The sequence below is a fragment of the Pongo pygmaeus genome, chromosome 22, assembly GCF_028885625.2.
Source record: "Pongo pygmaeus isolate AG05252 chromosome 22, NHGRI_mPonPyg2-v2.0_pri, whole genome shotgun sequence".
In the NCBI taxonomy this organism is placed as follows: Eukaryota; Metazoa; Chordata; class Mammalia; order Primates; family Hominidae; genus Pongo; species Pongo pygmaeus.
The window spans coordinates 44,486,952-44,510,608 of NC_072395.2; the positions used below are offsets into that span (position 1 = coordinate 44,486,952).

A 23,657-nucleotide genomic window follows, 5' to 3' on the forward strand; every position below is an offset into this window, starting at 1 on the left:
CTGGCCATATTAATTTACAGCAACTCCTTCTATTGAACCAACACCTTGGAGTTATCCTAGACTCCTGTCCTCTTGCATTCAATGTCTTAACCATTGGCAAATCCTATTGGCATGGCCTTTAAAATACTGTACCCAACTTGGGGCCCAGGGAACTGTGGCAGGGATTTGGGGGGAGGCTATAACTCTCTGCCTCAGCATGAAACCCAGCCATGCTCCAGTACCAGAGAAATAGGGGGTATCTGGAGGTACCACCCTTGGCATGGAATTGGGTGTCCTCATGATGGCAGTGGCAGTGGTAAAACTTCACGTGGCTTTGTGAATGATGGACAGGAACAAGAAACCAGACCAGAAGAAGAGGAACAAGACAGGGGCTGATATGGTTCGGCTGTGTCCCCACCCAAATCTCACTTTGAATTGCGACTCCCACAATTCCCACGTCATGGGAGAAACCTGGAGGGAGGTGTGGGGGTGGGTCTTTCCCATGTTGTTCTTGTGACTGTGAATAAGTCTCATGAGATCTGGTGGTTTTAAAAATGGGAGTTTCCAGTTGGGTACAGTGGCTCACGCTTGTAATCCTAGCACTTTGGGAGGCTGAAGTGGGTGGATCACATGAGGTCAGGCGTTTGAGACCAGCCTGGCCAACATGGCAAAACCCTGTCTCTAGTGAAAAAACAAAAAAATTAGCTGGGCCTGGTGGCACGTCCCTGTAGTCCGAACTACCCGGGAGGCTGAAGCAGGAGAATCCCTTGAATCCGGCAGGTGGAGGTTGCAGTGAGCCAAGATTGCACCACTGCACTCCAGCCTGGGCAACAAGAGTGAAACTCCATCTCAAAATAAATAAATAAATAAAAGGCCGGGCGCGGTGGCTCACACTTCTAATCTCAGCCCTTTGGGAGGCCGAGGTGGGCAGATCACGAGGTCAAGAGATTGAGGACCATCCTGGCTAACACGGTGAAATCCCGTCTCTACTAAAAATACAAAAAATTAGCTGGGCGTGGTGGCGGGAGCCTGTAGTCTCAGCTACTCGGGAGGCTGAGGCAGGAGAATGGGTTTGAACCCTGGAGGTGGAGCTTGCAGTGAGCCGAGATAGCACCACTGCACTCCAGCCTGGGTGACAGAGTGAGACTCCATCTCAAAAAAAAAAAAAAAAAAAAAAGAAAGAAAAAAAGAAAAAAAAGAAATACCCGAGGCTGGGTAATTTATAAAGAAAAGAAGTTTAATTGGCTTCTGGTTCTGCAGGCTGTACAAGCATGGCACCAACATCACTCAGCTTCATGGGGGGCCTCAGGGAGCTTTTATTCATGGCGGAAGGCAAAGTGGGAGCAGGCATTTCACATGGTGAAAGCAGGAGCAAGAGAGAGAGTGGGGGAGGAACTGTAACACACTTCTTTTTTGGGCTATGCAAATTCTCCAGTTGCACCCCGGGTCTAATGAATCAGAAACACTGGGGATGGAAGCGTATTTCCAGCTACAGCCATGTGAAAAGTCAGCAAATCCTCTCCCCAGAAAGCAACTATAAGTCTGAACAAAATTGACAAGAACAACTATTTCAGTGCTCTGGAAATCAATAAAACTCATACAACAATCTGAGAAGTGTTTAAGCTTGACAACATGCTGAACATTGGGTAAGAACAGTGGATGTCTGAGGCGTTCTTTCCTAGGACTGCTCCCATCTCCTCTAGCCGAGTGGGTGTGGAGGTTCTGCCAGGGCAGGACCAGGCATGAGGACCTGCAGTGGTGCTGCCAGGTTGGAGGGGGCTTACTGGATTTGCTGTAGCAGGTGATGTCCACACCTATGGCATTGTCAGTGGAAGTGATGACAGTTTTGCCTTTCAAGAAACGCCATAGGAAGTCCTTTAGACTGAAAGAAAGCAACATCAGAGAGCAACTTTAATGCACAGGACAAAAATAGGCTGGGTGCGGTGGCTCACACCTGTAATCCCAGCACTTTGGGAGGCCGAGATGGGTGGATCACAAGATCGAGAGATCAAGACCATCCTGGCCAACATGGTGAAACCCCATCTCTCTAAAAATACAAAAATTAGCTGGGTGTGGTGGTGCATGCCTGTAGTCCCAGCTACTCAGGAGGCTGGGGCAGGAGAATTGCTTGAATCCAGGAGGCAGAGGTTGCAGTGAGCCAAGATCACGCCACTGCACTCCAGCCTGGACGACAGAGCGAGACTCTGTCAAAAAAAAAAAAAAAAAAAAAAAAAAAAGAAAAGAAAAAAAGAAAACCACTGGAAATGTTAAATATGTGGGCTGATAGAAAAGACCCCATAAATATATTTTTCTCATTTCTTCTCTTACCTTTTAAAAAAGACATAATATTGTGTAAAGCAATAATCATAATATTGTATTGTTGGGTTTATAGCATGTATAAATGTAATACATATGATAATACAAAAAAGAGGGAAGAGAATTGAGCTTTATTACAGCAAAATTCCTATGTTTTATCTGAATTAAATTAGTATTAATCTGAACTATATTTAGATAAGATGCATATTGTTATCAAAATATCAAGCTGTACCCCTTAAATATATATTTTTGTCAATTATACCTCAATAAAGCTGAAAAAATTACTTTGAGATGGCTCTTATTAAAAAATACATATTGTAATCCATACAGCAATGACTAAGAAAATAAATTTTTAAATAGTTAAAAAAAGAATTTAAATGGTGTACTAAAAAGTATGTAACACAGAAATCAGTGAAAGAGGGGCAGAGAAACAAAAATAGGAGACATACCGAAAACAAATAGCAGGTTGGGTATGGTGGCTCATGCCTGCAATGCTAGTACTTTGGGAGGCTGAGGTGAGAAGGTTGCTTGAGCTCAGGAATTCAAGACCAGCCTGGGCATCATAATGAGACCCCATCTCTATAAAATTATAAAAAGAAGAATTAATGGGGTGTAGTGGTGTTTGCCTGTAGTCCTAGCTACTTGGGAGGCTAACATGGGAAGATCTCTTGAGCCCAGGAGTTTGAGGCTGCAGTGGGCTGTGATCACGTCACTGCACTTCAGCCTGGGCTATAGAATGAGACGCTGCTTCTAAAATAATAAAAAATAAAAAAACAAAGAAAAGTAAATTAAGCAACAACAAAAGAAAACAAATAGCAAATGGTAAATGTAAATCCAAACTTATCATTAATTACACTAAATGTGAATGGTCTAAACATTCCAATAAAAAACAAGATATTTGGATTGGATAAAAAAGGCAAAATCTAACTACAGGAGTCTGCAAGAGTTACACCTTAGGTTCAAAGACACAAATAGGTGGAAAGTAAAAACATGGAAAAAGATATGCTATGAAAATAGTAGGCTGGACATGGCAGCACATACATCTAAAATCCTAGCACTTTGGGAGGCCAAGGTGGGAGGATTGCTTAAGCTCAGGAGTTTAAGATCAGCCTGGGCAATATGGCAAAACCCCATCTCTACAAAAAATACAAAAATTAGGGCATGGTGGTGCGTGCCTGTAGTCCCAGCTACTCAGAGACTGAGGTGTGAAGATCCTTGAGCCTCAGAGGTCAAGGCTGCAATGAGTCCTAATTGGGCCACTGCACTATAGCCTGGGTGAGAGAGACAGAGTGAGACTCTGTCTCAAAAAAAAAAAAAAGTAACCATAAGAGAGTTGTAGTCATTAGTTATGTGGCTATCAGCTAACATAAACTTTAAGTCAAGAAATATTACTGGAGACAACGAGGAACATTTAGTAATGATAAAAGAGTCAATATGTCAGGAATGTACAAGTCATAAATATGTACATTGCTAACAAAGCCTCAAAAACATGAAACAAAACTGGCAGAATTAAAAGAGATATAAGGAGATATGGACAGTTCAACAACAATAGTTGAAGATATCAATACTCTATTCTCATTAATTGATGAAAAAATTAGACAATAAATCAGCAAGGATATTAAAGACTTAGAAAACATTATTAACCTATGTGACCTAATTGATATATGTCCAATGAGTCTCAACTCATTCAATGAGAATAGTTAATAAAGACATTATTACCAGAAAATAAAATTACAGAATAATATTCCTTAACAAAATATTAACACACCAAATTCTGGTGTGTTATATACTCTGTGTGTTATATATAAAGGATTATATACTCTGAACAAGTGGGATTTATTATAGGAATTCAAGGTTGGTTTAACGTCCGAAACTTGACCAGTGTAATATACTATACTGATAGAACAAAGGACAAAAACTACATGATCCTCTCAATAACAGATGCAGAAATACCTTCCAACAAAATCTAACACTCTTTCATGTTAAAAACTTTCAACAAACTAGGAATAGATGGGAATTTCCTCAACCTGGATAAAGTGCATCTATGAAACGCCCACAGTTAACATCACACTTAACAGTAAAAGACTGAACATTTCCCTGAAATGTCAGGGACAATGCAAAATGTCAGTTCTTGCTACTTCTATTCAACACTGCCCTGGGGGTCCCAGACAGTGTTATAAGGCCATAAAGATGAAAAAAGACTTCAGTGGACATTTCATTAAAGAAGATATACAAATTGCTAATAAGCATTATGATAAGGTACTCAACATCATTAGTCATTAGAAAAATGAAAATTAAGGTTACAATGAAATACTACTATACATTTATTAGAATGGCTGTAATCAAAAAAGAAAAACAATACGAAGTGTTGGTGAGGATGGGGAGAAAATAGAACCATCATACATTGCTGATGGAAATGTAAAATGATGTAGACACTTGGAAAAGCTAATTGGCAGTTTTTTAAAAAAAGTTAAACAAAAGCTAAAAAACCAAAGAGAAATAAAACCATATGTGTTCACAGGCATGAATGCCAGTGTTTACAGCAGCATTATTCATAATATTCAAGAACTGGAAATACTCCTGTATGCCTGTCTAAGGCTGCTTTAACAAACCACCATGAACACGGCCAGATGCGGTGGCTCATGCCTGTAATCCCAGCACTTTGGGAGGCCGAGGAGGGTGGATCACCTGAGGTCAGGAGTTTGAGACCAGCCTGGCCATGATGGCAAAACCCTGTCTCTACTGAAAACACAAAAAATGAGCCGGGTGTGGTGGCAGGTACCTGTAATCCCAGCTACTTGGGAAGCTAAGGCAGGAGAATTGCTTGAACTCGGGAGGTGGAGGTTGCAGTGAGCCGAGATCGTGCCATTGCACTCCAGCCTGGGTGACAGAGGGAGACTCTGTCTCAGAAAAACAAACCAGAAAAACAACTACCACAAACTGAGTGGCTTATATAACAGTCATTGTCTCATAGTTCCAGAGGCTAGGAGACATGAAGGTGTCAGCAAGGCTGGTTCCTTCTGAGGCTGTGAAGAATCTGCTCCATGCCTCTCCCCTAGCTTTTTGGGGTTTGCTGACAATATCTGGTGTTCTTTGGCTTGTAGAAGCACCACACCTATCTCTGCCTTTATATTCACATGGTGGTGTTCTCCCTGTGTGCTTATGTCCAAATTTCCTCTTTTGTAAGGACACCAGTCATACTGGACTTAGGGGTTCATCCTACTCCAGTATGACCTTATCTTAACTAATTACATCTGCAAAACCCCATTTCCAAATATGGTCACCTTCCAAGTTATTGGGGGTTAAAACTTCAAGGCTGGGCATGGTGGCTCATGCCTGTAATCCCAGCACTTTGGAAGGCGAAGGGGGGCGGATCACAAGGTCAGGAAATTGAGACCATCCTGGCTAACACGGTGAAACCCCGTCTCTATTAAAAATACAAAAAATTAGCCGGGCATGGTGGCGGGCGTCCCAGCTACTTGGGAGGCTGAGGTAGGAGAATGGCATGAATCCAGGAGGCAGAGCTTGCAGTGAGCCGAGATCGCGCCACTGCACTCCAGCCTGGGCAACAGAGCGAGACTCCGTCCAAAAAAATAAAACTTCAACATATGTATTTGGGGATGGGGCACAATTCAACCCATAACACATCCAAATGTCCCTCAGCTTATGAGCGGAAAAATGATCTGAGATACAGTCTATCCATGTAACGGAATAGTATTCAGATATAGAAAGGCACAAATTACAGATAAGTGCTGTAACATGAACTGAACTCTAAAACATCATGCTAAGTACAATAGGCCAGATGCAAAACAACGTATTGTATGATACTATTTGCATGCAATGTCCAGAAAGGGCAAATTTATTGACAGAACGCAGGTCAGTGGTTGCCTGCAGTTTGGGATGGGAGAAGGGATTAAGCAAAAACTAGCATGAGATAAGTTGGGCTGATGGAAACGTTTTAAAACTGCATTGTGCTGGTAGCTGCCAACTACATAAATTTACTTTAAAAATCAACGTGCATGCTTACTAAGGGTGAATTGTATGGTATGTAAATTGTATCTTAATAACACTGTTAAAAAAAACAAAACAAAACAAAACGAAACCAAACCAAACCTCCCAGGTTGGGGAGCAGGAATTTTTTTAAAAGAACAATAACAATAAACCAGTGCCCTTTTTTTTTTTTTTTTTTTTTTAAGGCAGGGTCTCACTCTGTTGCCCAGGCTGGAGTGCAGAGGCACGATCTCAGCTCACTGCAACCTCTGCCACCTGAGTTCAAGCAATTCTGCCACCTCAGTCTCCTGGGTAGCTGAGACTATAGGTGTGTGCTACCATGCCCAGCTGGGTTTTGTATTTTTTGTAGAGTCAGGGTTTCACCATGTTGTCCAGGCTGGTCTCAAACTCCTGGGTTGAAGTGATCTGCCCGCCTCCGCCTCCAAAAGTGCTGGGATTATAGGGTTGAACCACCATGCCCAGCCCCTTTCCTTATAAACAGAAAGAAGCTGTGAAGCAGAATTATCCTGTGATGATAGAGGTATGACTAAATAATACGTGAAAAACATGCAACTCAATTAACTCTTCAGAAGTGTAATGATCTCAAACAAAATATATCCTCTTATATCCTTTATCTCAACTTAAATATCAATCTTCATGCAATAAGTAAAATCTGCACTGATGAGACTTTTAAAACAGCAGCCCCACCACATATGAGGCCTATAAACCAAGCTTGTCCAACCCACAGCCTATGGTGCCTGTGGCCCTGGAAGGCTTTGAATGCAGCCCAACACAAATTCATAAACTTTCTTAAAACATGAGATTGTCTTTGCGATTTTTTTTTTTTTTTTTTTTTAGCTCACCAGCTATCATTAGTGTTAATGTATTTTATGTGTGGCCCAAAACAATTCGTCTTCAAATATAGCCAATGTAGTACTGGTCCATGGCCCAGGTGGTGGGGATCCCTGGGGTTTAAACCACACAAACTTGAGGCATTATCATTTCAAGTTTAAGTCTCACCCAACTCCTACCCACCTAGTACGGTGGAGGATCATGAAGAAAATTATGTGCCTTAAAGGGAATAGATAATTACATTTTTAAAAAACAACTTTGAGGCTGGGTGCCGTGGCTCATGCCTATAATCCTAGCACTTGGGGAGGCTGAGGCAGATGGATTGCTTGAGCCCAGGAGTTCTAACTGAGCTTGGGCAACATAGGGAAACCCCATCTCTACCAAAAAATAATAAAAATTAGCTGAGTGTGTTGGTGCTCACCTGTAGTCCCAGTGAGAGGTGACAGCATGCTGGCAGTCCTCAGAGCCCTCGCTCGCTCTCGGCGCCTCCTCTGCCTGGGCTCCCACTTTGGCGGCACTTGAGGAGCCCTTCAGCCCACCGCTGCACTGTGGGAGCCCCTTTCTGGGCTGGCCAAGGCCGGAGCCGGCTCCCTCAGCTTGCAAGGAGGTGTGGAGGGAGAGGCACCAGCGGGAACCACGGCTATGCGCGGCGCTTGCGGGCCAGCCGGAGTTCCGGGTGGGCGTGGTCCTGGCGGGCCCCGCACTCGGAGCAGCAGGCCGGCCCTGCCGGCCCCACGCAATGAGGGGCTTAGCACCCGGGCCAGCAGCTGCGGAGGGTGTACTGGGTCCTCCAGCAGTGCCGGCCGACCGGCGCTGCGCTCATTTCTCGCCTGGCTTTAGCTGCCTCCTAGCGGGGCAGGACTCAGGACCTGCAGCCCGCCATGCCTGAGCCTCCCCGCCTCCGTGGGCTCCTGTGCAGCCGGAGCCTCCCCGCCCAGCGCCGTCCCCTGCTCTACAACGCCCAGTCCCATCCACCACCCAAGGGCTGAGGAGTGCGGGCTCACCGCGCCAGACTGGCAGGCAGCTCCACCTGCAGCCCGGTAGGGGAATCCACTGGGTGAAGCCAGCTGGGCTCCTGAGTCTGGTGGGGACATGCAGAACCTTTATGTCTAGCTAAGGGATTGTAAATGCACCAATCAGCACCCTGTGTCTAGCTCAGGGTTTGTGAATGCACCAATCGACACTCTGTATCTAGCTACTCTGGTGGGGAGGTGGAGAACCTTTGTGTCTAGCTCAGGGATTGTAAACGCACCAATCAGCGCCCTGTCAAAACAGACCACTCAGCTTTACCAATCAGCAGGATGTGGGTGGGGCCAGATAAGAGAATAAAAGCAGGCTGCCCGAGCCAGCAGCGGCAACCCAGCTGTGGCAGATTCATTCTTTCTCTCTTTGCAATAAGTCTTGCTGCTGCTCACTCTTTGGGTCCACACTGCCTTTATGAGCTGTAACACTCATCGCGAAGGTCTGCAGCTTCACTCCCGAAGCCAGCGAGACCACGAACCCACCAGAAGGAAGAAACTTCGAAGACATCCGAACATCAGAAGGAATAAACTCCGGACACACCACCTTTAAGAACTGTAACACTCACTGTGAGGGTCCGTGGCTTCATACTTGAAGTCAGTGAGACCAAGAACCCACCAATTCTGGACACATCAGCTACTGGGGAGGCTGAGGTAAGGGGATCACCTGAATCCAGGAAGTCGAGGGTGCAGTGAGCCGAGATCACGCCACTACACTCCAGCCTGAGTGACACAGTGAGACCTTGTGTCAAAAAAACAGAACAAAATAAAACAAGAACGTTGAATAGGATGTGTGTTAATTCTGAGATGGAGTCCAGACTTAGGAATGATCCTGAGGCTTAGACCCATATCCAAGAGGAGGATTCCAGCCTGGCACTTACAGGTTCCTCAGGCACCTCAGATGCACCCTGTCCTGCATTAAGCCCTTTGTCCTTGAACCTGCTTTCCTTGGTAAACAGCACCAAGGGGGCTAGAAACCTGGGGGCTGCCCTTACCTTCCCTCTCTCACCATGCAACTCTAATGGGTGGCTGGACTTGTGGTTGCATTTTCGTGATCTCCCAGCTTTCTTCCAGTGATGGCCTTAGGTGGGCTCTTAGCCTGTCTCCCAAATGGCCTCTCTGCCTTGAGTCTCACCCCATCTGCTCTCAGTCACCCACTCAGCTATTCCAGAGACCATTCTGACTCCCTGTGGATACCTCTCTGGTGGCTTCTCATCTCTGTCAGTTACAAATTGCTTCTGACCGCATGTAACAGAAATCTGGTGACGCTATTTAACCAAATAAAGTTTATTTTTCTCATGTGATGAAAAGTACACAGATAAGCAGCCTACTTCCACTGATAACCATTGAGGGTTTCTTATGATTCTTACAGCAATGAAATGTGTATTTACAGTATAAAGATATACAATTTTAAGATGTTAATATAATTGGGCCTAAGTATAGTATTTTTTGTTTGTTTGTTTTTGTTTTCAACTGCCCAGGTGATTGTGTTGTGCAGCCAGGGTTGATAAACACTGCATCTAGGCCCAGTGCCTTTGATTTGCAGCTGAGGTCTAGAGAGAATTATTGAAACTGCAGTCCCAGCTACTTGGGAGGCTGAGGTTGGAGAATCGCCTAAGCCCAGCGGGGTGAGGCTGTAGCGAGTCAAGATTGCACCACCGCACTCCAGCCCGGGCGACAGAGCGACACTCCACCTAAAAAAAAAAAAAAAAAAAATTTCTGGTCTACCCTTTTGCCCACCTTTTAACCACAGAGGTCCCCAAACATAAATTTTCACTCTCAGGAAGGCTGAAATGACACATTACAAGTGGTTTAGTCATCTGCATGTGCCGCCATCTGATTTGAGGCATCTATTCCTCCTCACCATTCCTGACAAAACTGAACTGTCTACATGTGCCACATTCTCCTCTTTCTCTAATTCCTTCCCTCCTTCCCTCCTCCCTTCCTTCCCTCCCTCCTTTCTCTTTCTTTTCTTTCTTCTCTCTTTTTTTCTTTCTCTTTCTTTTTCTCTCTTTACTTTCTCTCTCACTCTCTTTTTTCTTTCTGACAGGGTTTTCCTGTTCTGCTTCTTTAAACCCTGGGGTTCAAGTGCAAAGGTCCCTCTCATCTGATTTCCCTATTTTATTTTATTTAAGTTAGATACTCCACGATGATGACGATGATTATTGTTGAGACAGGGTTTCATTCTGTTGCCCGGCTGGAGTGCAATGGTGCGATCACAACTCACTGCAGCCTCAACCTCCTGGGCCCACGCGATCCTCCTACCTCAGCCTCCCAAGTAGCTTGGACTACAGGGGTGTACCACCATGCCCGGCTAATTACATGTGCCAGATTCAACCCACGTTCCAGGCTCTATCATCCTGTCTTAACAAATGTACCTTCATAAAGACCTGGAAGACAGGTTCAAATGTAGAATCCTTGGACTTCTTTCAGTTCTGTGTAAAAGGGGAGCAGTGGAGAGCTGGCTGCCTGCCCGCCCCTGGCCTTTCCTCCTTTCCCCACCCCTGCTCCTTGTGGCACTGGGCAGGGCCTACGTTCAAGGCTAGCAGTGTACTCAATGAGGGACAGTCCCTGTGTGGCCTGTTCAGGATCCTATACACAGGCTCAGGGCTCTTTGGGCAGGAAATTCCAGGATCCTGGTACTCATGTGGTGTTCTAAACAGTGGTTCTTGGCCGGGTGTGGTGGCTCACACCTGTAATCCCAGCACTTTGGGAGGTCGAGGCGGGCAGATCACTTGAGGTCAGGAGTTCGAGACCAGCCTGGCCAACATGGTGAAACCCCATCTCTACTAAAAATACAAAAACTTAGCCAGGCATGGTGTGCACGCCTGTAGTCCCAGCTATTCGGGAGGCTGAGGCAGGAGAATCACTTGAACCTAGCGGAGGTTGCAGTGAGCTGAGATCGTACCACTGCACTCCAGCCTGGGTGACAGAGTGAGACTCCATATCAAAATAAATAAATAAATAAAAACAGTGATTCTTAACTGGGAGTGATTTGGCAACGTCTGGAATTATTTTTGGTTATTCCAGCCTGGCAGGGAGGGACAGGGTAGAAATTCTGTCTTTCTACCCTGTAGAAAGAAATTGAGTAGGGGCTAGAAATTCTACTAAACATCCTACAGAGTACAGGACAGCCTCCACAGCAAAGAATTGTCTGGCCCAAAATGTCCATAGTGCCCACATTCGATGCCCTGCATTAGGAAGACACAAATACTCTTAAATATCACAGAGTTAAATTCCTTACCCCTGTTCTAGGAGAGATGATATTCTTGCGGGGAGCATCTTCTTGGCTGCAACAGTCTTTTCTCCATGGGAGATGATGCCAGAAGAGGGACACAACAGGGCCCAGTAAAGCATGGGGCCCCGGGCCAGGGACCCCCTTGTTCAGGTGTGAGGACTGCCCTAGGAAGGCACCACCCAGGCATCATTAGACCGTCTCAAAAGAAGAGTAATTCACTGTCCCAAAGCAGCTCTCTCGGGTCTGTGGGCGGCTCCCTTGGCAAGTTTACAATGAACTGAAATCTGCCGAACTTCCTGGAACCCAAAGAAACTTCAGCCTTGGGCAAAGGCCGTTTGGCCAGCATTTGCACTGTTTATGCAACTGTTTAGAATATACGAATTATCTGGAGACTACTACTAAATACAACAGGCAAAACTGCAAATATGTATACTTCCTAGAGGATGATAAAAAAATGTGAATTGTGTTTCTCTGACAGAGGATGCATTAGAGTCTGAGGGTCTAAATAGCATAAATAATAAATAAGTAAATAAATAGATAGTAGTGTACTCCAAACAAGGCAGGAATAGCTTCTATTGTTGTTTCACACTGGACTTCGATTAAGTCTCAGTATTTTGCCATGCTCAATATTAAATACTAGGCTGGATGTGGTGGCTCATGTCTATAATCCCAGCACTTTGAGAGGCCGAGGTGGGTAGATGGCTGGCTTGAGCTCAGGAGTTTGAAATCAGCCTGGGCAACATGGTAAAACCCCATCTGTACCTAAAATACAAAAATCAGCCAGGTGTGGTGGCACATGCCTGTGGTCCCAGGAGGCTGAGGCAGGAGGATGGCTTGAACCCAGGAGGTCAAGGCTGCAGTGAGCTATGATCGTGCCACTGCACTCCAGCCTGGGTGACAGAGCGAGACCCTGTCTCAAAAATCAAATAAACAACCCCCTCGCCCCGGACAAAAGTAGTTTGCACTATTTTCTCATTTCACAATATGTTTTTGAAATATTTCCCTTGAAAGGTGAGTCATATTTATCATTCCTGTTGTATGGAGCATCATAAATTATTTCATCATCCTACCCTTCTTGAGTGTTGCGGCCTTGGGGCCAGACAAAAACGCAGGAGATGCCTAGAAGCCAACTAGTTGCCGTTTGGTTATCTGTAGGGTTGTGCTCTTGCCAAACAGGAAAAATACAAAAAGAATACCGAATTTTGCCAACCAAATAAGAAACTCTACACTAAGGACTAAGAAAATTGCAGGGGAAGAAAAGGTGAGGCCCGGGATTGAGGTGTAGCGACTTTCTATACCCTCAGAAAACTAAAAAACAAGACAAAAAAATGAAAACTACAAAAGCATCCATCTTGGGGCGTCCCAATTTCTGAGTAACAAATGAGACGCTGTGGCCAAAGTCAGTCATAACTAATGACATTTCTAGACAAAGTGACTTCAGATTTTCAAGGCGTACCCTGTTTACATCATTTTGCCAATTTCGCGTCCTGCAACCGGCGGGCCACGCCCCGGTGAAAAGAAGGTTCCGTTTTCGCCACATTTCGGGGTTCTGGACCTTTCCCGGCTGCGGGGCGGGGGGGAGTCTCCGGCGCACGCGGCCCCTTGGTCCCGCCCCCAGCCATTCCCGGCCACTCGCGACCCGAGGCTGCCGCAGGGGGCGGGCTGAGCGCGTGCGCGGCGATTGGTTTGGGGCCAGAGTGGGCGAGGCGCGGAGGTCCGGCCTATAAAATAGTCGCGGCGGCCTGGTGCTGATTTGCGGCGTAGTCTCCTGCACCGTTTGTGGTTTCTCTCGCTGTCCTCGGAACCAGGACCCCGGCGTGGCCTAGCGAGTCATGGCGACGAAGGCCGTGTGCGTGCTGAAGGGCGACAACAGCCCAGTGAAGGGCATCATCAATTTCGAGCAGAAGGCAAGGGCCGGGACGGAGGCTTGTTTGCGAGGCCGCACCAGCCCGCTGGTCCCCCTGCGCACCTTTGCTAAGAGCGGGTCGCCTGCCAGGCCTCGGGGCCGCCCTGGTCCAGCGTCCGGTCCCGGCCCGTGTCGCCCGGTCGGTGCCTTCGCCCCCGGCGGTGCGGTGCCCAAGTGCTGAGTCACCGGGCGGGCCCGGGCGCGGGGTGTGGGACCGAGGCCGCCGGGGGGCTGGGCCTGCGCGTGGCGGGAGCGCGGGGAGGGATTGCCGCGGGCCGGGGAGGGGCGGGGGCGGGCGTGCTGCCCTCAGTGGTCCGTGGGCCGCCGCCGCCGCGGGGTCTGTCGTGGTGTCTGGAGCGGCTGTGCTCGTCCCTTGCTTGGCCGTGTTCTTGTTCCTGAGGGTCCCGCGGACACTGAGTGGCGCAGTGCGAGGACCAGCCCGGGGATGGCGACTGCGCCTGGGCCCGGGCCCGCCTGGTGTCTTCGCATCCCTCTCCGCTTTCTGGCTTCAGCGCTCTAGGTCAGGGAGTCTTCGCTTTTGTACAGCTCTAAGGCTGGGAATGGTTTTTGTATTTTTAAAAAGCTTTGGAAAACAAAAATACGCAACAGAGACCGTTTGTGTGACACTTTGCAGGGAAGTTTGCTGGCCTCTGTTCTAGGTCATGGTTGGGCTGCAAGGGCAGAGAAGGTAGCCTTGAACAGAGGTGCTTTTCCTCCAGCTCCGAGAGCCAGAGGTTTAACTGACCCTTTTGGGGATTTTTGAGGGCAGTCGTTCTTAACTTTGGGTGCACAGTTAGCTTATTTGAAGATCTTACTAAAAATACACCAGAGCCCAACCTCAGACCAATTACATCAAAACCTGTCCTAGTGCAGGGTGTGTATTGCTGTTTTTTAAGTTTCCAAAAGTGATTTTGATGTGCACCTACGATTGAGAACTGTTGTTTGAGGACAGTGGGTGGGGTTTCGGATTTGGAAATTAGAAGACCTGGAGTTTCCATTACACCGAATTGGCACTTAATAACTGTCGTCGGAGCATTTCCTAAGCCACATTTTCGTAAAGTGGCTTTAAAATTGCTCTGCCAGTAGGCAGGTTGCTAAGATGGTCAGAGACAAACTTCTGAACGACTCTTGTAAAATATACAGAAATATTTTCAGAACTGTTATCAGTAAAATTACAAAACGTGTTGCAAGGAAGGTGCTTGTGATAACACTGTCCCCAGAACCTTAGTGAAGTTACCAACTGGTGGAAAATTGTCTCTTGCACTCGGCTTAAAAATCATGAGGGAATATTTACTATATGAATGAGATTCAGTCTTTAAAGGGGTTTACAGAAACGTGAGAGGACAGGAACAGTTAGTCTGTGTAAATGTCTGAAATGTATGTGAGGGAGATAATGAGTTTAGCCTTTTTCTTTAATAGGTTTCCAGATTTTCTGGAAAAGGTTCTTTGGCATTTGACTCCATTTTGCTGTTTCATTTGTCAGACTTCTTTTTGTCCCTCTTTCCTTCTCCCCACATAATTCACCAGTACTAGTGTTTTGTTTTTGAGACCAGGTCTCGCTCTGTCGCCCAGGCTGGAGTGCAGTGGCGCGATCTCGGCTCACTGCAACCTCCGCCTGCCAGGTTCAAGCAATTCTCCTCCCTCAGCCTCCCGGGTAGCTGGGACTACAGGCGCGCGCCGCCACGCCTGGCTAATTTTTTATATTTTAGTAGAGACGGCGTTTCACCATGTTGGCCAGGATGGTCTCGATCTCTTGACGTCGTGATCCACCCGCCTCGGCCTCCCAAAGTGCTGGGATTACAGGCATGAGCCACCGCGCCCGGCCACCAGTAGCTAGTCTTAAGACGCCTCTGAGGAATCCCTTCTCCCTGGCCATTGAGAATGTATGCATGAACCCAGGTTTCTGTCATTTTCCACCTTCCCTGAGCAGCTTGCATAGTTCCTTCTTTTAAGCGCCTGACTTCGTTTTGTTTGGTGCCCGTTGTACCTGAGAATGAGCCTTGGATAGTGGAGCATTCCAGCTTTCCAGATATGCAGAGATAATACATTGGCTATAAACTACTTGGCTTGGCCTATTGCGTGTTTAAAATGTTGGACTCCTTGCTAGTTTTTACAAATCAGAATTTTTCACGTATTAATCCGGTTTTCCTAGCTTCTCTTGAAGAATTTTTGGAGATCTCTTCATACTGAGTCTTCATTAGCCCAGGACAGTACTGCTGTAGCAGTTCATATATTTTTTCGCTTCCCAGGCCTGTGTTATTCACTTAAGTTCATAGCCTGGTCCCTGTAGGGTTGTACCCAAGCACAGCTACTTACATGTCCCGAATGTATTACCGGTTAAATGGAGGTTTCAAAGAACCTGCTGTTTTTGGCCCTGTGCTCTTGATAACAGAGTGTTTGAGGGACAACTTTCACGTTTGAGTTTTTCCAAAATTAAAGGTTGTAGAAGAGTCGCAGTATCTCTTGTCAAAAAGAAAATAATTTAAAAAGGCAGCAATTGCCAGAATACTTCATTTGAGCAATGGTATTTTTCCAGTGGAAAGTCACATCCTAAGAGTTAATGCCCCTTATTAACTGTTGGCCGTATTTGAAAACAAACCAAACTGAAAACAAGAGACACTAACATGTTGTATGACGGTGTGGTGTGGATGTTGTGTTTATTTTAGTCCTGAGATCTCGTTATAACTTCCTTGATTTCTGTATGTAGCCACGGAGCACTATTACCTGTCACCATTACCTGAATGGCGATACTGCTTACTTTCATTTTGGTAGAGTGGAAAGGTTACCTAGGTTTCAGTGCTTGAAAAGATTTCAGAAAGCAGTAGTACCTCTGGTTAGACTAGAATCAGTCGTCTCCTGGGGGCAGTGGAATAGAATATTTTCTGACTGCTAATTAAAAATACCAATGATAGCCGGGCGTGGTGGCTCACGCCTGTTGTAATCCCAGCACTTTGGGAGGCCGAGACGGGTGGATCACGAGGTCAGCAGATCGAGACCATCCTGGCTAACATGGTGAAACCCCGTCTCTACTAAAAATGCAAAAAAATTAGCCGGGTGTGGTGGTGGGCGCCTGTAGTCCCAGCTACTCAGGAGGCTGAGGCAGGAGAATGGCATGAACCTGGGAGGCGGAGCTTGCAGTGAGCTGAGATCATGTCACTGCACTCCAGCCTGGGTCACGGAGCGAGACTCCGTCTCAAAAAAAAAAAAAAAACCACCTATGATGGACACTTAAAAACACTCACTGAGTTGGGAGTGGAGAGCAGGGGTCCCAGGGTGGCCTGTTGGACATTTCCAGGGTGCCTTTTTCTTTTTTTTTTTAAAGTGAAGTGAGTATGCCATATGGAAGAGGGTCTATGTGGAGAAAAAGCAGGGGGCTCCAGAGTGTGTGGTGAGACATACACCTTTTGGGTTAAAAAGGCTGAGGCAGGAGAATGGCGTGAACCCGGGAGGCGGAGCTTGCAGTGAGCTGAGATCATGCCACTGCACTCCAGCCTGGGCGACAGAGCGAGACTCCGTCTCAAAATAAGCAAAAAAGGTTTACATGTACATGTGTATTCGACATGTACAAATATGACCTATTCAAAAGTATTTACTACATAAATAGGTACTTATATTACCTATTTACTGTAATAGTCAAAGCCTATGAAGTATCTAACTCTGATGTGTAGGTACTCACTTTGCTTGCCACTCTATTACGTGCTTTTTATGTTATTTAATCACGAAGCCTGGCCACAGGGCGCTTGTGCATTGAGTGTGGGAACAAGATTACCGTCTCCCTTTTGAGGACACAGGCCTAGAGCAGTAAAGCAGCTTGCTGGAGGTTCACTGGCTAGAAAGTGGTCGGCCTGGGATTTGGACACAGATTTTTCCACTCCCAAGTCTGGCTGCTTTTTACTTTACTGTGAGGGGTAAAGGTAAATCAGCTGTTTTCTTTGTTCAGAAACTCTCTCCAACTTTGCACTTTTCTTTAATTAAAGGAACGTAATGGACCAGTGAAGGTGTGGGGAAGCATTGAAGGACTGACTGAAGGCCTGCATGGATTCCATGTTCATGAGTTTGGAGATAATACAGTAGGTGGGTGTTGTGCTGTGCTGGTGACCCATACTTGTTCAACGTAGTTAGATAAACAGTAGAGTAGCCCCTAAACGTTAAAACCCCTCAACTTGTTTTTGTTTTTGAGAAAGGGTCTTGCTCTGTCGCTCAGGCTGGAGTGCAGTGGCGCTGTGCGATCACAGCTCACCTTAGCCTTGACCTCCCAGGCTCCAGTGATCCTCATGCCTTGGCCTGTAGCTGGGACTACAGGCACACACCACCATGCCTGGCTAATTTTTGTATTTTTTTCTAGAGGTTGGGTTTCATTATGTTGCCCAGGCTGGTCTTGAACTGCTGGGCTCAAGTCGTCTATCCTCCTCGACCTCCCAAAGTGCTGGGATTACAGGTGTGAGCCACTGTGCCTGGGAAAACCCTCAACTTTTCTTTGAAAAAAGAGGTCAGCTTTATTGTATATATGCACTGTGCTAAAATTGCAGAAACTGGGACCATATCTTGATTTTTGTAATAATGCCAGCAGAGTACACACAAGAAGAAAAGTAACTGCACTAGATTGTGAAGACTGGGGTGGACCTGCTTCTGAACGTCCAGTGCCCTTTGTCTTAAGATTTGGTGTAGTGTATCTTTAGAAACCAAAAAAAGAGAAGTCAAGTTAAAATAACTTTGAAGATCAACCTTAAGATTAGCCACAAAACTGGTCTTTGATACCTAGGTGTGGAAAAGAAAGGGAGAGTTGATGTTTTGTCTTACAGCATCATTGTAGAAGAGGGTGTTTTTTTTGTTTGTTTTTTTTTTTGAGATGGAGTCTTACTCTGTGGCCCAGGCTGGAGTGCAGTGGCGCGATCTCGGCTCACTGTAAGCTCCACCTCCCGGGTTCACGCCATTCTCCTGCCTCAGCCCCCTGAGTAGCTGGGACTACAGGTGCCCGCCACCGTGCCTGGCTAATTTTTTGTATTTTTAGTAGAGACGGGGTTTCACTGTGTTAGCCAAGGTGGTCTCTTTCCTGACTTCGTGATCCATCCGTCTCGGCCTCCCAGAGTGCTGGGATTACAGGCGTGAGCCACCGCGCCCAGCCAGAAGAGGGTGTTTTTTAAAGAAGGCAAATAGGAAATAAAAACTTGGGCTCTTAACTTTTGTAATGATCCCAGGTGTTTGAGCTGGGGGTTGAGGGTGGGTGCCTCAAGCAAAGGGGCTGCATTTATTTGCATAATGCCATGTAAGAGTAGCTCTACACCCTAAACACAGGCTCCTTAGTGGGACCAAAGTATGATACAAACTGAAGATGGAATGCAGAGAATTATTGGTACTTTGGAATATGCTTAAAAAAATTTTTTTTAAAGTATTTTTAAAAAATCAGGCAACCCCTGAACCAGAGTAGGTTCAGAGAAACTGCCAAGTTTTATTTTCTTAATTTGGGATTGGAAGCAAGTTAACAAAAGTTTATGAGTTAAGTTGCACTTAGTGATGTTTTGCCATATTTGAGTAATAATCTGATTTTTTTGTTTATAGATTTCTTCTTAAATTAACTTTATTCATCTTGCTAATTTAGTTTCAAATAGTGATTTGTAATGATCAGATTTGATCCGTTTCTGTAATTGCTGAAATTCCCTGAGTTGCTTTTTGGCTTTACCGCCTCTGGTTTGGGAGGTGATTGCTCTGCTGCTTTCCTGTAACTTGCCTGCCTTTCTCCCTGTGTGGGACTCCTGCGGGTGAGAGCGCTGCTGAAGACAGCCGTGTTATGAAAGGGCCTCCTGTGCTGTCGAGGTTGTGCTCTGTGAATGTCATCCCCTGGTGCACAGGAGCACCTTCTACACAGGATACAGTTGGAATGCCGCCCCCTCGAGTTGTATAAGGCAGCAGCCTTGGCCCTTGCACATAAGATGCTGTTGAATATTCTGCCTGCACCAAGTAAAGGGCACAGATAGAACTGCGTGGCATATGTTGCTGGGGAGATGAGTTTTTTGTAAAGTATACTACGTTCTTAAGAATTTGGATCATAACCATGGGATTTTAATAATAGAAAAACTGTTGAAGATCAGTCTGGTCCCTTATTTTTACAGTGAAGACGCCAAAGCCCAGAGAAGGGTGTTACCTTTACAAGTGTCAGACAGTAGTTAGAACTTGGTGTTTTTTTTTTTTGTTTGTTTTGAGACAGAGTCTTGCTCTGTTGCCCAGGCTGGAGTGCAGTGGTGCGATCTCAGCTCACTGCAACCTCTGCCTCCCAGGTTCAAACGGTTCTCCTGCCTCAGCCTACCAAGTAGCTGGGACTATAGGTGCGTACCACCACGCCTAGCTAATTTTTGTATTTTTGCAGTAGAGACAGGGTTTTGCTATGTTGGCCAGGCTGGTCTCAAACTCCTGACCTCAGATGATCCAGCCACCTCAGCTTCCCAAAGTGCTGGGATTCCAGGTGTTAGCCACCATGCCTGGCCATAGACTTGTTTCTGTTCCCTTCTCGCTGTGCCTGTACCAAGGTGTTGCTTATCCCAGAAGTCGTGATACAGGTCAGCACTTTCTCCATGGGAAGTTTTAGCAGTGTTTCTTTTTAGAATGTATTGGGGAACTTTAATTCATAATTTAGCTTTTTTTTTTTCTTCTTGTAAATAGGCTGTACCAGTGCAGGTCCTCACTTTAATCCTCTATCCAGAAAACACGGTGGGCCAAAGGATGAAGAGAGGTAACAAGATGCTTAACTCTTGTAATAATGGCGATAGCTTTCTGGAGTTCATGTGGTATACTACTTGTAAATATGTGCTAAGATAATTCCGTGTTTCCCCCACCTTTGCTTTTGAACTTGCTGACTCATCTAAACCCCTGCTCCCAAACACTGGAATGCTTTTACTTCCTGGGCTTAAAGGAATTGACAAATGGGGACACTTAAAACGATTTGGTTTTGTAGCATTTATTGAATATAGAACTAATACAAGTGCCAAAGGGGAACTAATACAGGAAATGTCATGAATAACAGTACTGTCAACCACTAGCAAAATCAATCATCATTGTGAAACATAGGAAGCTTCTGTAGATTAAAAAAAAATTGATATTGAAAACTAGTCGAGACTCCATTTGTATGTGTATGTTTTTTGAAAGCCTTTCAGAAAAATATTAAATTTAAGGACAAGATTTTTTATACCAGAGGCCTTGGGACATAGCTTTGTTGGCTATGCCAGTAATTCACAGGCATAACTCAGTAACTGAGAGTTTACCCTTTGGTACTTCTGAAATCAGGTGCACCCCCATCTTTCTTCCCAGAGCATTACTATGTAGACGTGAAGCCTTGTTTGAAGAGCTGTATTCAGAATGCTTAGCTACTTGTTTGCAAATTTGTGTCTACTCAGTCAAGTTTTAATTTAGCTCATGAACTACCTTGATGTTTAGTGGAATCAGCCCTGATCCATCTGATGCTTTTTCATTATTAGGCATGTTGGAGACTTGGGCAACGTGACTGCTGACAAAGATGGTGTGGCCAGTGTGTCTATTGAAGATTCTGTGATCTCACTCTCAGGAGACCACTGCATTATTGGCCGCACGTTGGTGGTAAGTTTTCATAGAAGGATATTCTCACTCTCAGGAGACCACTGCATTATTGGCCGCACATTGGTGGTTAAGTTTTCATAGAAGGATATGCATACAACTGCTTCTAACATACAGTCATGTGTCTTTTCACTTTATGATTGTTAGTCGCGGTTTCTAAAGATCCAGATAAACTGTACTTGCAGTTCAAATTAGGAAAAGCAATTTTATTGGACACTTATGGTGGAAATGAATTATTTTATTTAGGTCAGTTAAGAACACTGTTCTGCTAAGATGCAGTAAAAAGCAGGTTACATTTGACCATATTAGATCTGAGTTTGGAAAACAGAAGTAGTCTTTAGTTTTAAAATGGCCAGATTTTCTTGCCAGGATTGGGTTTCTCACTTGTTAAACAGAACATTTTGTTAAGTTTAAAACCTGGGATGGACTTAAGTATTCACGTTCATTCAGGACTGCAGGTTATCATGACTTGTTTAACTTGTGGGAAGCTGTTGCCCCAAGTTATCCTGGGGAACTGCATCTGGTTCATGCAAAACGCCTAAATAGATAGGCTCTCTTTTACCTCCCCTTGAGGGCATTAACATTCAGTAGTCACTTCCATTGAGTTAACCCTTTATTTTTATGGTTTTCTTGAGCCATAGTTGTGAAGCAGAAAAATCATTTATAAAGGTTTGTTGAACAAAATTCAAAATACTGTTGCCAAAGTATTAAGATTTTTTAGGATTATACCTTACTTATAGGCCTGTCATTCATTTGGCATGAAATTTTGAGTTTTATTCACTTTCACTTTCCTTTTTTTCCAAAGCAATTAAAAAAATTGCCAAAGTAAGAGTGACTGCTGAACTAAGGTTACTGTAACTTACCATGGAGGATTAAGGGTAGCGTGTGGTGGTCTACAACATAGTTATTTGGGTTTTAGTATTTCATTTAGACATAGCAACACTTACCTAATGTTTAAAGCTAATGTCTTTGCAACACCAAGAAAAAGCTTTGAGTAGTAGTTTCTACTTTTAAACTACTAAATATTAGTATATCTCTCTACTAGGATTAATGTTATTTTTCTAATATTATGAGGTTCTTAAACATCTTTTGGGTATTGTTGGGAGGAGGTAGTGATTACGTGACAGCCCAAAGTTATCTTCTTAAAATTTTTTACAGGTCCATGAAAAAGCAGATGACTTGGGCAAAGGTGGAAATGAAGAAAGTACAAAGACAGGAAACGCTGGAAGTCGTTTGGCTTGTGGTGTAATTGGGATCGCCCAATAAACATTCCCTTGGATGTAGTCTGAGGCCCCTTAACACATCTGTTATCCTGCTAGCAGCTGTAGAAATGTATCCTGATAAACATTAAACACTGTAATCTTAAAAGTGTAATTGTGTGACTTTTTCAAAGTTGCTTTAAAGTACCTGTAAGTGGGAAACTGATTTATGATCACTTGGAAGATTTGTATAGTTTTATAAAACTCAATTAAAATGTCTGTTTCAGTGACCTGTATTTTGCCAGACTTAATCACAGATGGGTATTAAACTTGTCAGAATTTCTTCAATTGTCATTCAAGCCTGTGAATAAAAACCCTGTATGGCACTTATTATGAGGCTATTAAAAGAATCCAAATTCAAACTAAATTAGCTCTGATACTTATTTATATAAACAGCTTCACTGGAACAGATTTAGTAATACAGTGATAGCATTTTATTTTGAAAGTGTTTTGAGACCATCAAAATGCACACTTTAAAACAGCAGGTCTTTTAGCTAAAACTAACACAACTCTGCTTAGACAAATAGGCTGTCCTTTGAAAGCTTTAGGGAAATGTTCCTGCTTAGTCATTTTAGCATTTTGATTCATAAAGTACCTCCTTATTTTAAAAAGATATTACGATGTAAGCCATTTGATAACTTTTGAGTGAGCTTTAAAAGGCAAGTTACAGCCTCAGCTAGCTAGTAAGATTATCTACCTGCCAGAATGGCACAAATTCTACATTCAAGGGTAGACGCTGGCACAACCTACTTACAGATTAGCCCTTTAAAGAAATCTGTAGCATTAGAAGATGGAACCAAGGAAATGTTTGACTGTGGGTTCTGGCTGTTGATTAATAATTTACACACCGAATTAGTGAAATGAGTCACTTTCTCTTAATGTATTTATGTACCTGAGAGAATGCTTTTAAATGTTAACCTAACTCAGGTTTGACTAAATTATTCAATTGGAAATTGTAGAATATTATTTCTGATAAACCAGAAATAAGTGAAATGCTGTTTGTTCATAAATATGTACTTTATCAAATGTAGGAGAGAGAATTTAGGAGAGGAAAAGCTAAATTGGGAACACAAATCTGTAGTGTTTCCAAAGTGTTAAAATTATGGTAAAGAACAATATGCTCACAGTAAGTGGTTAAAACAACCATTCTTTAAATCTCAGTAGAGAATTTTTAAAAAACAGTATTTAACACATTTCCCTAATGTAGTTTGTTGCCTATGTGGAATAACTCTAATTAGAGACTCACTTATGCCTTTTAAAACTTCAAATATAATCACACTACCAGTTTTTTCATGTGCATATAGGATGGTCTCTCTCAGTACTTTAAATTGGAAATACAGGCTGTAAGTCCTTCAAGTCTGGATGTTGGGTAATCACGTTTTCTTCCAAAAGCCATTTGTTAGGACTTTTAAACTCAGTGGGCCAGTGTAAAATTAAGGACAAGTCTTATAATTTAAATTTAGATATAAAACAATTTTTCTCTCACTTTCTAAAGGCAGGAGTATAAGGACATT

At 44.4% G+C, this 23,657-nt stretch overlaps 1 protein-coding gene and 1 non-coding gene across 2 annotated transcripts; both read left to right on the plus strand.

The window, feature by feature from the left end:
- The first annotated feature begins 12,091 nt into the window (after positions 1-12,091).
- Positions 12,092-22,252, plus strand: SOD1 (superoxide dismutase 1). The gene is made up of 5 exons (XM_054468490.2): positions 12,092-13,301; positions 17,278-17,374; positions 19,958-20,027; positions 20,770-20,887; positions 22,043-22,252. Exons 1-5 carry the CDS (start codon positions 13,227-13,229, stop codon positions 22,148-22,150), a joined length of 468 nt encoding a protein of 155 aa, XP_054324465.1. The 5' UTR covers positions 12,092-13,226; the 3' UTR covers positions 22,151-22,252.
- Positions 17,794-17,973, plus strand: LOC129022761 (small nucleolar RNA SNORA81). Its single transcript, XR_008496555.1, has one exon. It is a non-coding gene; the product is annotated as a small nucleolar RNA SNORA81 (small nucleolar RNA).
- Positions 22,253-23,657: the final 1,405 nt, after the last annotated feature.

Coding starts and splice junctions, on each gene's coding strand:
- SOD1 (XM_054468490.2), top strand. CDS start 13,227: ATGGCGACGAAGGCCGTGTGCGTGCTGAAGGGCGACAACAGCCCAGTG. Junction 13,302..17,277: donor TCATCAATTTCGAGCAGAAG/GCAAGGGCCGGG, acceptor CTTTAATTAAAG/GAACGTAATGGACCAGTGAA. Junction 20,888..22,042: donor TTATTGGCCGCACGTTGGTG/GTAAGTTTTCAT, acceptor AATTTTTTACAG/GTCCATGAAAAAGCAGATGA.